This window comes from Monodelphis domestica, chromosome 3, assembly GCF_027887165.1.
Source record: "Monodelphis domestica isolate mMonDom1 chromosome 3, mMonDom1.pri, whole genome shotgun sequence".
NCBI lineage: Eukaryota > Metazoa > Chordata > Mammalia > Didelphimorphia > Didelphidae > Monodelphis > Monodelphis domestica.
Window position 1 is genome coordinate 445,945,330 of NC_077229.1, and position 14,802 is coordinate 445,960,131.

General features: G+C 37.0%; 1 protein-coding gene across 5 annotated transcripts in view; it reads left to right on the forward strand.

Annotated features, from left to right (window-relative positions):
• OSMR (oncostatin M receptor) overlaps positions 1–14,802 on the forward strand; it is a 93,666-nt gene that overhangs the window by 33,539 nt on the left and 45,325 nt on the right. For all 5 annotated transcript variants that reach the window (XM_007487430.3, XM_056824565.1, XM_007487432.3 and 2 more), the window contains 2 exons: positions 4,382–4,554; positions 11,868–12,039. In XM_007487430.3, coding sequence (XP_007487492.2) covers positions 4,382–4,554; positions 11,868–12,039 — 345 coding nt within the window. The remainder of the gene's footprint in view (positions 1–4,381; positions 4,555–11,867; positions 12,040–14,802) is intronic.

Consider the following 14,802-nt stretch of genomic DNA (forward strand, 5'->3'; position numbering starts at 1 on the left):
CATAGGAAATATCTTACCAGGTTTTTGAGATCTAGAACGCCTCAGAAAATCAAATGCTGGACAAATGCTAACTGCTAATTATCAGCCAATAACATCCATATACAGCACTGTTCTGGATATATACACCACAACCCACTGTGAACACAGGAATCTAAACCAGGGTCAAACCTGGGTATCTGCTTAAGAATGTTCTTATTGGTGGAGAGAACAAGTATTCCATGCATGAAGGGTGGAATTGGTGAGAGGAATATCTCCTTTCTCTAGCTCTCACCAACTATTTCACATTTTTTCCTTAGTAAATGATACTTGGGTTTTTATACTTTAACTTCTGATTGACATGTGCAAATTAATCAGATAAAAATGGTAGGGAATACAAAAAAAGAATGGTGTTCTTTCTCTAGACCAGCTGTCTGCTCTAGACACACCTCTTCCCATCTGCCTGTTTTCTAGCAACACCACCCCTTCTTTGCCTCCCCTTACTGGAAACTTCGAACCTTAGTAATAATTGTAGCCTCCTAGTTCTGGGATCAGAGGGGGAAGCCAATCTCATGCTCCTGCTAGAGACTCCACCTATTCCCATAATCTTCTTGTCTTCATTGTATCTTTCTCCCTTAAGTACCTAAAATGGACATTTTTTCAGGACCAAGTGATGCAATGTGCTTATCCAAGGATACTTTCTTGCTTAACATACCCTTCTTAATTTATGTTTGCTGAATGAAAGACGCTATGTGGATGTTCCAGGAACTGCTAGAAATGAGGACTCAGTCCCATGCTTGCCAGGACATTAGAATCTCTTCTGTAGACTTGCAGATACTTGTCTGTTAGGCTCTGAATAGCTTTAGGAGAAACCTAAGTATTATTATATCCTGTCCCCTGTTTTCTCTGGTGATACTAACAAAAAAAAAGTGTTCTCCTACTCTGCAATAGGAAGTGTTTCTCCACTTCTTGGGGACATCTCTGGTTGAATTTTAATTACAATTTTGTTAGACAAGCTTAGATGGCATGAAGCCTGGGCTTTGTGAGAGTAAGAGTGGTGAAGTTTGGGCTTAGCCAAAGAATTAGAAAGACTTCCATCCCAGTGAGAGCCCTCCTTTGTACTAACCAACCCCTTTTAGTACCAGACACAAGACTGAGATTCACAGCTGATGATGGAGTGGTTTATAGGATAAAAATACTAGACTGAAAAACACTAGGTTATTATTTATCATCAGATTATTGAATTTTGGACAGATCATTTTTATTCAGACCCTGGGCCATCCGTTGTTAAGTTTTCTTTAGAAAAAGAAAACCTTTCCTTCAGGGTAATATATAGCTATAGTACAGCATGTTATTTTAAAAGAAAAAACTGCTCTTCAAGGTTTTAATTTTGCATCCTTCGGTGCTGGACCCATGCTTTGAAATAAATCTGTTTTATTCCTTGTTTTGAGAGTTTTAGTGCATCCTTTCCTTGGTAGCCTTAAACTGCAAGTATAGTGAACTAAATTTATAAAAAAGAAAATCAGTGAGTTAAAATAGTTTAAACCACATTCAATAGTGGGATTTAACACAGCATACTCTAAGAAGGCTTTGAGTTTATTATACTATCAAACACGATTCCCTCCCTTTTTCAACTTCCTTTTGTGGTTGTCTTCCTCCATTAAATTTTAAGCCCCCTGAGAACAAGGACTGTCTCCCCCCCCCCCATATTTCCAGCACTCACAACAGAGTTTAGACATAGAAGTTGTTTAATAAATGTTTATTGACTGATTCATCTGTAGTCAACCTATTGAATGAGTCCCCGTTCTGTTGCTCTTCTAATCCAATATAAATGCAGTGACTATACTTCTGAACTAAAAACTGGGATATATAGTCTGATAAAGATTACTAATGAAAGTATGGTGAAAAGGCCACTAGGTTTGGGATTCATAGACTTCAGATATATGAAGATTTATCTTGGGGAAAGAGGATTAGGCTTTGATCTGCTTGACACAAGAGCAAAGATCCATGAACAAAAGATGATCGTTGTAATGAAGTGACTTTGATATTTAATATAAGGAAAACAAATGGACCAGTTATCCAAAAATGACCTGCCTTGAAGGATAGTGAGCTCTACTTCACCCTATATCTTCAGAAAAAAGCTGGATACCCACTCATTGGTAATTTTGTAAGAGATTTCTATATAGCTACAGTTAGACTCTATGAGCACTGAGTTCTCTTCTAGGTCTAAAATCCTGTGATGCTATAGGTGATTGATGAGATTGGCATGAATGGATGGATGGAAAAACCTCCATATTTCCCTTTTGATAGTCCAACATACAAGAGACAATCCAGGATGGAAGGTGTGCGAAATATTATGGAGAATGGAAGAACTAATTGTTTATTGACATAGAAGTAAGGAAACAGTCTAGAAGTCTCATTTACAAAAATTATGAATGTACATTTAGTAACCTACTGCATAACAATAGGCTCACACCTATGTAACTCATATACTATGAGCTTAAAACAGTGACCTTGCAATGAAAAAAGTTTTTGAATTAGCATAATTAGGTGTGAAAAGTAAATGTAGTCTTACATAGTGATTAAGCTGATTGAAAAAACATATCATTTTTCTATAAAGTATATTATATCAGTTTTAACATGGTGTTCATCCTCATATGGGAGCCCCAAATAAATGCTTGCCATTTTTTGTAAAAAAAAAAAAATTATGAATGTGAGTGACTGTAATGCCTCCATTGTTGGTTAGTCCTTAACTCTTGAAATCTCCTTTCTTGGTTTCTCTGATACTGTTCTCTCCTGATTCTTTTCCTACTCATCTGACCTCAATCTCCTTTATTGGATCATCATCCATCTCTTACCCTTTTTGTTTGGGTTTTCACTAAGGTTCTTTTCTTATGATCTCATCTCTATGTATGTGAATCTCAAATCCCTTTATCTCTAATTTCTGGCCAGAATTCCAATTTCATTGCACCAAATGCCTACTGATTTTTTTTTTACCCAAGTGTTCCCTCAGCATTTGAAATCCAACATTTCTGAATCAGTCTTTCTGTCTCTGATCCTGCCTGTCCTCCAAAATTTTCTCATGTTGAGGACAACACCATTTTCCTAGTTTTAACCTCAGAGTCACCCTTGCTTCTTCTTTCTCCCTCACCTCTCCTGTTTAAAAAAGCAAAACAAAACTCTTACCTTCTGTCTTGGAATCTATATTGTGTATTGGCTTCCAGGCAGAAGAGCACTAAGGACTAGGCAATGGGGATTAAGTGACTTGTCCATGTTTGAAAATGTCTGATGTCAGATTTGAACCCAGGACCCCCATCTCTAGTCCTACCTATCTACTGAGACACATAGCTGCATCCCATGCCCCATTTTTGTCAATTATATCTCTAAAATATGGCATAATAGACAGAGTGCTGGATCTGGAGTCAGCATGGGAAAGACTCCAGGTTATTTTCCAGTGTCTGACTCCCATTCTTCCAGCCCATTAAATGGATTAGAGTCTAAAGGACCCAACTCCAGTCTTATTTTACACATTTACTCCCTGAATGACTTTAAGTAACTTACTTAGCTTTCTGGGTATCACTTTCTTCAAATATAAAATAAGGAATTTGGATGAGATGATCTTTAAGATCTATTCCAACTAGGTCTTATGATTGCCTAAAAATTTTATAATTTGTACCATACTATTTAATCTTCAGGTATGTGGTGGTTCTCTAGTGGTTTTGTATGTGTTTGTTTCATTTCCCCAGCTCTCCTTATTTTAGATCTCCCACAATGCCTAGGTTAGTGTTGGATACATAGATGATTAGAACCTCTATCCTACTGGTAGAGTTGTTAAGTCTGGTGCAGTGATCTATGTATTGACATCTAGATGCTGTTTGAACTATTACAAATGGAAGAAGACTTATAAATTAGCAAGTCTAATCCCTTCCGTTTATAGATAAGCAAACTGAGGTTCTAGGAAGTGGAAGAAGCAGTGTCCAAAGAAGTTAGTAAGTAGCTCTTCTGGGGATTCAAATCCAGCAACTTTGATGGAAAATCTCATGTTTTTTCCCCTAAACCACACTGTCCTAGTAGGTGTTCTCATTTCATATCTCCTTAAAACCCATAAAGTACAAACTTCAAACAAAAAAATGCATTCTGATTTTCTCCTTCCAAATGTATAAAATAGTCTTAACAATTGCAGTTTCCCAGTTATTAGTCTTTCTCCATATTACCAAATAAACTGAAATTTGCCTTTCAATAGGTCCTTTTGTGCCATTTCACTATTTTTCAGTTTTAAGAAATGAGTGGTTATTTTTTATTAAAGAATAAATGAGGTGGATAATTGATCTCACCGGAGCAGAAATAGTCAGTTTAATTGGTGTGACTAGTACACATGCTTAACTAACTCACTTCTGTTTTTCAGGATTATCTGAGTATTTACAATATCCTCCTGAATCTGTTAATGTTTCAATACACTCTAATGAACAGTGCTTGCATATAGAATGGGCTGTTCCCCTACCTGCGTATATGTTGAATTTAAAAATGACTTTCCAAATAGACATCAGACGATCTGCAAACTCCGACCCTGTTGAGGATGTAAGTATTTTTAAATGTTGGAGATTTTTTAATCAGGGCAGGGCAGGGGGAGGCATTCTGGTATGATTTGTACAAATCACATTCATGTCACATTCATTTTCACTCTAAATTAAACCATGGCCAGTGTTCATTAAATTAAAACCAAAAAATTAGGGGCAGTAAGGTGGCATGATGGCAAGACCTGGAGTCAGGAAGACCAAGCTGTAAAGACGTCCTAGCTTGTCTAGCGCTTGTTGCTCTTCTTTCTTAGCATTGATTCTAAGACAGAAGATAAAGGCTATTTTTGAAAAGAAAAAGAAACTAACAAGAAGAGAATTACAATTTTAGCATAAACATCTATTATAAACAATGACGACATAGAGAAATTTCATAAAGAACTTTAAAAAGGTTCTTCAGGCCAGGCCAACATACAAAATACAGGGGAAGTTGGAAGTAATCTCAGAATGAAGGCAAGAGCATTGAGGTGAACCAGGAATGGCTTCTTTGAGAAAGTGAGATTTTAGCTGAGATTTGAAGGAAGTTCTGAAGCAGAAGAGAAAAACGAACATCCCCAGAATGGGGAATAGCCAGTTTGTTCCCCAAGTAAAAGACCAAAGAGATGGGAGGTGGAGTGTCAGGTGTGAGAAACAGCAAAGAGGTGAAGTGCTATTGGATTGTAGACTGCGGATGGGGAGCAAAGAGTGAGAATGCTAGAAAGGTAGGAAGAGGTAAGATTATGAAGGGCTTTAAATGCCAAGCAGCACATTTTTAGATTTGATTCTGTAGGAAATAGGGAACCATTGGGAATTATTGAGTAGGGGTGACATGGTCAGACAGACCTTCACTATAGGAAGATGACTTTGGTAGCTGAATGAAGGATGGGTTGGAGTGGGGAGAGATTTGAGACAGGGAGACCATCTGGAAGGCTGTTGAAATAATCCAGGTTTGAGGTGATGAGGGCTGGCACCATAGCAAATGGTCACATCAGAGGAAAGAAAGGAGCATGTCTGAGAGAGATGCAAAGTCCAAATTAACAGCAATCGACAATTGATTGGATATGGGGGGTGAGGAATAGAGGATGACACCTGGTTTTTGAGTCAGGATGGTGGAGGATGACCATAAAAGGGAACTTATCTGTAAGGCTGAAAATGTGTCTCCTGACCAGTAAGTACAGTTCCCACCTTTGAGTTTTGAAATCCATAGGCCTCCAATAGCCTTCTTGCTGTTCTTTACTCATAATATTCCATTTTTAGCTTCTGTGCTATTTATTACCTGTCTCCAACTGTGATTCCTTGTCTTCATCTCCTCAAACTTCTCATTTCTTTCAAAATTCTGCTCAAGTACCATCGTCTATGTGAATTCTTTCGTACTTTTTCCAGAATCTAGCATCTCTACCCAGTAAACCACCTTGTGTGTATTCTGTATTTTTTAAGACATATTTGTATATGTACATATAATCTTTATGTTAAAATTTAAGCTCCTTGAGGGCAAGGACCACTTCACTTTGTGTAATTAGGGCCAGGCACTTAATAAACGCATGGCTACTGATTTTTAGAAGGGCTAAGAATGATCACTCATGGGCACAAAGACTAGAAAATCCTCTTTCCATTCACAACCCAATTCTCTTCTTAAACCCAACTTAGATAATTTCATGAATCTACAATCCCATCACTAGAACTATTTCCTTCAGCAATGAAGAAACCACTTCATCCATCCTTTCTCATTCAGTATGATTCCTGTTCATATCTTTCTTTTAATTTTGCAAAAAAGATCTTTCCAATATGCTGAAGCCCCTTTTCTTGCCCCCGTAATTTTTTTAGACACTCATGCAGCCCCATTCAGGCCATTAATATGTTATCTCTTGGCATATGAATGGTCTTTCTAGTTGTATAGGTCCTTGATATCTTTTATCCTTTTTCTTTCACAGAAGTCAATTGGTAATATGCAACAATCTACTCTGTAGCATCTTGCCTCGTTAAAGACTCTCCAAGGCCAGCTAGTCCAACCATTAATACATGAAAGGATTATACCACATTGGTGGCAAAGGGTCATCTAGCCTCTACCTAAAGACATCCAATGAGGTGGAATTCACCGTGCATGACCTCCCCTTCTTCCACCACTGCCAAGAAGTCTTCTCCCAGCTACAATTCCACTTCTTCATTCAATCCTCCTAGGCATAATCCCCTATCCTCTCACCACTCTGGTAGCCCTTCTTTGGATATGCTCTTATTCAGTTCTCCACCCACTAACATGGGTATACCTAAGATGGAATTGGATAATATAGAAAAGAAGCATGCCCAGCAACATGTTGAACTATCAAAAACCTCCCAGCAGAAATGTTTCTGAAAGTTTTTGTGGAAACCAAATTTTTTTAAAATGTAGCCATTTAGGTACATGAAGGAACTTTGCATTTAAAGAAATGCTATGATGAATTCCTTTAATTTACCTGTCTTGGAAATCCTTATTTATTTATTATTTGCTTCAAAGTGAATTACACTTGGGCTTTTGATCCTAACTTGATAGTCCCAGTGCAGTCAGTATTTTTAATGCAACTTGGGCAAATTTAATTTCCCAGAAATTGAAAGCTCTTTTCTCACTTCTAATTTTATTACTAGTGAATAGCAGTGAATTGATTTGGGACAGTTAAGTAGATAGGGAGCCAGGTCTGGAGACTGGCAGTCCTGGGTTCAAATGTGGCATTGGACATTTCCTAGCTATGTGACCCTGGACAAGCTTCATAATCCCCATTGCCTCACTCTTACTGCCTTTCTACCTTGAAACCAATACTTAGTATTGATTCTAAGTCAGAAGATAAGGGTTTAAAAACAAAAGACAATAATCAACTCCTAGAAAGAAATTATTTTTTCAAATTACTAGATGAAATGATAAAGCACTTATTTGTTTACTTTGTGAATTTATTCCTTGGAACACACTGACATTAAAGAAATGGATTTTATGGTAGAGAGTGGTTTGAGATTTTTTAAAGTACTGTGCAGTTTCCCACATATTATCCAGCCCAATTTCTCTTGCTATCCAATTCTGGGCTCAGCTCATTGTCTATTTCTAGATGTTTACCTACACTAAATAATCCTCATTGGGCAATTTGGAACTGTGCTCAAAGGGTACCAAAAGACTGCCTGCCCTTTGATCCAGCCATAGCACTGCTGGGTTTGTACCCCAAAGAGATAATAAGGGAAAAGACTTGTACAAGAATATTCATAGCTGTGCTCTTTGTGGTGGCAAAAAATTGGAAAATGAGGGGATGCCCGTCAATTGGGGAATGGCTGAACAAATTGTGGTATATGTTGGTGATGGAATACTATTGTGCTGAAAGGAATAATAAAGTGGAGGAATTCCATGGGAACTGGAAGAACCTCCAGGAAGTGATGCAGAGTGAGAGAAGCAGAACCAGGAAAACATTGTACACAGAGACTGATACACTGTGGTACAATCGAATGTAATGTGACTTCTCCATTAGTGGCAATGCAGTGATCCAGGACATTTCTGAGGGATTTATAAGAAAGAACACTATCCACATTCAGAGGAAAAACTGTGGGAATAGAAACACTGAAGAAAAACAACTGCTTGATTACATTGATCGAGGGAATATGGCTGGGGATGTAGACTCTAAATGAACATCCTAATGCAAACACCAACAACATGGAAATAAGTTCTGATCAAGGACACATGTAATACCCAGTGAAATTGCACATTGGCTGCGCGAAGGGGTGGGGGAGGGGAGGGAAAGAATATTATTCTTGAAACCTAGGGAAAACATTCTAAATTGACTAAATAAAAATTTCAAAAAATAAGTAGATAAATTATCCTCACTGATTTTAAGGAGATTTTTTTTTAAATCTTATTTTTTGAAATAAATAGAAATAATTATTCAGAAAATGAGGATTATCTATTTTATTAATTCAGGTCATTCAAACTATCCTCCAGCATTTTCCCTAAGTTATATAATGTTGTGATGCTAGAAATATTCAGCTTTCAGAACTAACTCTCCATACTTGCACTCCCACTTATTACTTTCAGATAATCACAGGATTTTAGAGTTGGAAAGAACTTTAGTGGTCATTTAAAATAATCCAAATCCTAAAAGAGAATCTCTACTACAGCATTTCTACTACGTGGCTATATGGGCTCAGCTTGGAGACCTCTAATGAAGTGGAACCCACTACCTTCCGAGGTTTCGCTCTTGAATTTTGCACAAGATTAACTGTTAAAAAAAACTTTTCCATGTATCCTATCTAACTATTCCCCTGTGCAACTTCTGTTCCTTATTTCTGCTTCTCTAGTGACCAGCCATAACAAATCTAAATCCTCTTTTCCACAGCACAACCTTTCAAACACTTAAACATGGCTATCATGCCCCCTACCCTTAATCTTCTGCTCTCCAAGCCAAATGTCCCAAGTTCCTTCTCGCCCATCTTCATATGAAATAGATTCAAGCCCCTTCACAATCCAATTGCCCTTCCCCACATGCTCTTTGGCCTTTCAATTTTGTTCCTAAATTATAGGCTCCTTCATTATGCTATGACTACAGGCCCTGAACTATTGAGTGTTTTTTGGAATCGAGAATTCAGGTCTAATACAAGATCCCATTATTGTATCTTCTTGAAGTTTATTTTTTTTATCATGAATTCTAATTTTCAAAAACAATATTTTCATACACACCTAGACACAGATAAAAACATATCAAAAATTTTAAGTGAGCAAATAAAAGAAGAATTTAATACAATTTAAAATATTGTTGTACAGTTGAATCAGCTAATGTATAAGAAATAATAGGAGTGGAAAAAAAAGAAGCCTATCATTATTTCATTAGATTTCTTTTTTTAAACTCCAAAACCTTTTCTTTGAAATTGTGATTTTCTAAATAATTCTTGACTAACTTCCAAAAAAATTCAATTAATAGTTTGAATTAGGAATGTTACCCCAAAAGGACCATGTTAGAGATGTCTCATGGGGCTATGACTTTAACCTGGATTTTCCCAAATTGAGGCCAGTTCTGCACCAATCAGGAGCAGGGTATATAGTTTGAAAATATGTGTTTTTGAAAATTAGAATTCATGACAACTTCTCATGGAAAATAAATTTCAGAAAGAAATAGTGATGCAATCTTGTATTAGTACTGAATTCTCAATTCCAGAAAATACTCAACAGTTCAGGGTCTGCATTCATAGCATAATGAATTCATTCTGCATCAGTTCCTACAAATTTTTTGTGGCAAGCAAATATCATAAAGGTAAATTGAGGTACATACTTTAAGCAAGATCAGTTTATTAAGTCACTCACACATAGCTATTAACAATGCAGGTCACACTGGCCACTTCAGTAAGGCCAGTGACCCCCGTGCGAAGGAGGGGAGAATATTCTTTACTGACTTGAGTAGGAGTGGGAGGTGGGTCTAGGTAGTTGGAATATTATAATTAGCTACATTGGGAAAAGTGGTTGGCATTTAAGTGTGACCCCTCTCTGACAATTGGGGAATATTAATTGCTTTATAGTACTCATTTGCCTCTTGTATTCTTTGTTAGGAGACCATAACTACCAGCTTTGATCTCTGATTGCCCAAGGACAGGCAAAGACAGACTTTGGGGGTAAGGGGAAAGGTGACACCAGGTTAAGCCAGTTGGTGTTCATTAAACAACAATCAGACATTCTAGGGCTAAATGCATGAATGATAACAAAATTCTCTTTCCAATCATGCCTTTAAACTAATTGAACTAAGAAAGACCACATTTCTGAGTGAGGTGAGTTCAGACAGATACAAATGATTATAAAAATCAATACTGTACAAAATCAATTACATTACAAGTAGAAATTGGAGGTAATGTTAATTTTTATCTTTTCACATTTCTCAAGTATCTCTGAAGTCATTCCTTTTGTCATTTGTTGTAGCCCCATAGTAATCTAAATACTATACTGTACTACCATCATTTATTCAACCAGTCTCCCACTGATAGATAACACTTTTGTTTATAGTTTTTACCACTACAAAAACTACTATAAATATTTTAATACATTAGGTTCTTTCTCCTCTTTCTATGGTATACATTATTACTAGATCAAAGGCTATATTGTACCCTGTATTGTATATTGTATTTTGTGTATATTGTATAGTTTAATAGTATCAACTATGTTCTAGGCACTGCTAAGTCTTGAGAATACAAAGAAAAGCAAAACTCTTTTTTTTTAGTTCATAACCTGATGAGGGAGACAACACGCAAACAACAGTGTAAATAAACATATGTGGAGGCTGTGTGTATGTGTATAAAGTGGAAATTTAGCTAGATTTTAGCTTGAAGGGAGCCAGGGAAACTAGGAGGTGAAGATGAGGAAGGAGAAGATTCCAGTTATGGGAGACAGACAGAAAAATGCCCAAAGTCTGGAGATGGAGTGTCTCATTTGTGGAACAGCAAAAGAACGCAATGACCCTGGATCATAGAATGCATGGAGGCGGGCAGTAAGGGTGAGGTTAGAAGATGTAGGAAGACTTGAACAGTGTGTAGTAGGGAGTAGGTGATGAAGGGCTTTGAATGTCAAACAAAAAATTATATTTTGATCCTGAAAATGATGGGGAGCCCAGCAGAGGTTTTGTTGTGTCGAAGGACATACACAGTTTAGTGATTTGAGGGAAATGGTTCCAAATTATTTCCTATGGGTTGCTCTTCTTCGATTGATCTTTATACTATGGCTGTACAGCTGAGGAACTTATAAAAAGAAGAGCAAGAGAGCCAGATGAGGGTTTCTCTTAGGAGAACAGAGCAGAGCTGGACCAGAGAACCTGGCCAAGGTGGGTGGCTGTGTCAGGTATCCTATGGGAATTACTTGTGCCTTGATCTGTTCTGTAAACTGTTAAAGGTCCTACCCATTGGGTAGTTACTCCCAAGACCTGGGAGATGGTAACTCTCACAAATTCAGCAGACACCTGCATTCTGGATAATGTCTTCTGACCATTTCCTTAGACTCTGAGGGATCCCTACAAGAGAAACTCTATCAGCAGCCATAGATTAGAATGGATTTGTAATTATTCTAAATTGTTTTTAAAACCTGTTATGGATTGGCCAACAGCCTTGTCAGGCCAGTCTTGGACCTTTTTTCCTCTCAGCGTAGTATTTTTCATCTTCACCATCAGAAGGGGAGCCTGTCAATCCATTTGTTTGCTAAAATGATGAGTAGCAGCTTTAATTTTTCTTTTTTGATCTAGGGAAATTTTGTGGCAATTAAAACATTTTATTATTCAGTATAGAGCTTTGTTATTCTAGTCCAGCTTTGGTCCAGGTCTAATGATTTTGATATCCATTCTCTATTTCTTTACTTTTCAGAAAAATTATACCACAACTTTGAAGCCTAATGAAACTCTGCAGTGGTGTTGGCATTCAATGCTCCCTTTACAATGTATCTCTCATTCTGTAAGAATCAGAAGTATGATAGATGATGAAAGATTCCCAGAATCTAGGAATTGGAGCTCCTGGAGCAAATGGGAAGAATCACAGGGTAAGAAGAAAAAAGTTTTTAAAACATTCACAGCCAGATGAGTATTCAAACTGATAACAGTGGAGATTTTGATGGGTTATAAGTCCAAAGTTGGAAGGGGCTTCAGAAGCTCTCTTGTCTGGCCCCCTCATTTTACAGTCGAAGAAACTGAAGACCAAGGAAATTAAGTGATTTGTCCAAGTGTAGGAAACATCAAAAATGGAAGTTGAACCCTTAGTCACTGTCCTGAAGTCACTTCATCCCTTAAATTAGCTCATAAAGTTGTTAGGAAAACAATTTCTAGTTTGCGAAGCCCCACATAAATGTGAATTATTAGCTTTGACATTTTTATTTTAATTGCTGCTATTGTCTTTTTCATTTCATTTCTTTTGTGTCTTTATTAAGAAGGCCTCTAAAGTTCTACCTAAGCCCGAATTTTTCACCCACCCATTAAAACCATTTCTTTAGGTTATGGCAATTTGTCTTTAGGGGAACTAAAATGTGTTATCTGGGAAGAGCCAAGCATGAACCCATTAACATTCCACCAGGATCAGTTTATCAAATGAACTCATTTCAGAAAGAAGGACCTTGAAGAAACAGAAGTCCAGCTATTTGCAATATCAATGGCTCAATGTTGTGAGAGCTTTTGGGAAAAAGTCTAGTACGTGGGGTGGTTGTCTGAGAAACACAGGAAATTCAGCTAGTGGGGAGCAGACAGCAGGGAGGGCATGAGCAGCATGGAGATACCAATTGCTGGTTACTTCAGAGCCAGAGGCATCTTAGCCTACTTCACACTTTCCCAGAGGCCAGCCCTGGGCAGCTGGTTATCTGTAGCCTGAATAGAAACCTGAGATTTGGGGCCATTTTACTGGCTCGTGAATGCACTAATATAATCTATCCAAATATATGATAACTTTCAAAGCTTCGGTACATTCATCCTACTCTTGTTTTCCAGAGTTTTTTTTTTCTCCCTAATAGTTTGAATAAACAACATTCTTTCCTCTAAAGAATAATCTCCCTCTTATAAACAGGAAACAGCCAGCCAAGACAGGAAATAATAGGTTCAGGGTTGCTATGTCATCCTCTAAGGAATTTCATGTATTTGGTTAATGAGAGGAGTGAATCTATAGTTTCAAATCCTTTCAAGAAAATTATGGTTTCCATTTGTTCCCCTCCCTGCCTCCAAATTCCCATTCATTTGCAGAGTTGTGATGTTCATGACACTAGAACTCTACCTATGCCATACTTTTATATATGCAATAATAATTTTACTTATTTTCTCCCTGCCAAAATCCTTTATTATAAGGTGTAGTTCTTTGGCAGGGAGAAGGGGGTGGGATAAAGACAGAAATCTAGGTGATGAAAAAAATAGAAGATAACAATTAAAAGCTATTATGTTCTATTGAGTTTCTATGACACAGAAAAACTGATCATTTAAATCTATGTGATCTTGGGACTTCTTTTAAAAGTATTATATTTTTAATTAATTGATTTAGAATTTTTTCCATAGTTACGTGATTCATGTCCTTTCCCTCCTCTCTTTCTTCTTATCAGATTTGAGGATGACATTGCTATTTAGAACCTCAGTGACTGGAAAGATGGTGGTAGGGAAGTTCAAAAGAAGAGAGTATGGGCGGGAAAGAATGTTTGGGACAGGTTGAGTTTCATATGTCTATGGAACATCCGGTTCAGAAATGTCCAATAGGCAATTAATGGCTTAGGACTGAAGCTCAGGAGAGAAATTTAAAGCTGCATCTATACTTCTAGGAATCACCCACATAGAGATGATAATTAAACCCATGGGAGCAAATGAGATCACTGAATAAGAGGATATAGGAAGACAAAAGAATAGAAGAAAGAATCCTGGAGGATACTCACTAGTAGTGTGTGTGACATAGATGAAGAGTGGTCAGATAAGAGAACCAAAAGAAGTCACAAAAATCCAGAGGGGAAAGAGTATCCAAAAGTAGGATGTGGTCAACAATGTCGTATGCAGCATAGGGGTAAAGAGGGATGATGATCAAGAAGAGGCTATTAGATTTAACAATGAAGCACTCATGATAACTTTGGAAAGGCAATTTTGGTTGAATGATGTGATCAGAAACAAAATGGCAGAGAATTTTGAAGAGGGGGAGCAGAAAGGAAGTAGAGGCACTAGTGGAAGACTTTTTAAAAAAGAATTTTGTTGAGAAGGCAAAGGGAAACAGGATGAAATCTGGCAGACAGTAAGATTTACTGAGGGTTTATTAAGAATAATTTATGCAAACTTGGGCTTGTTTGTCAGCAGCAGAAAAAGAGTCCAAAAACTAACTGAAGATTAAAGGGAATGCCATTTGACTCCTCTCCTGTGGCAAAGAACCTAGTGCTGATTCCATTCCAACAGAGGTTTAAAAGGCAGGGGATCCACTAAATATACAAAAGCCGATCGAAATCTTTGTAGCATACTGTTTTTCATATTATTTTCTTTGTGGTTTTGAATTTGTTTTGTTTTGTATTAGTCTTCTTCCACAGCATGACCAATGTTGTTATGTTTTGCATGATCACACATATATAACCTATAGCAGTTGTTTACTGTCTCAGGGAGGAAACAAGAATTAAGAATTCAAAATTTTGGAAAACAAGTGTTAAAAATTATTTTTATGTGTAATTGGGAAAAATAAAATATTAAATTTTTTAGAAAATAAGATGTCACAAACTCAATGTATAAAAATCTAAAATTTAGCATTTGAAATTCACAACACTAAATAAGTGTATAAGAAATTGAAATGATTGAGCTTTCTTTTT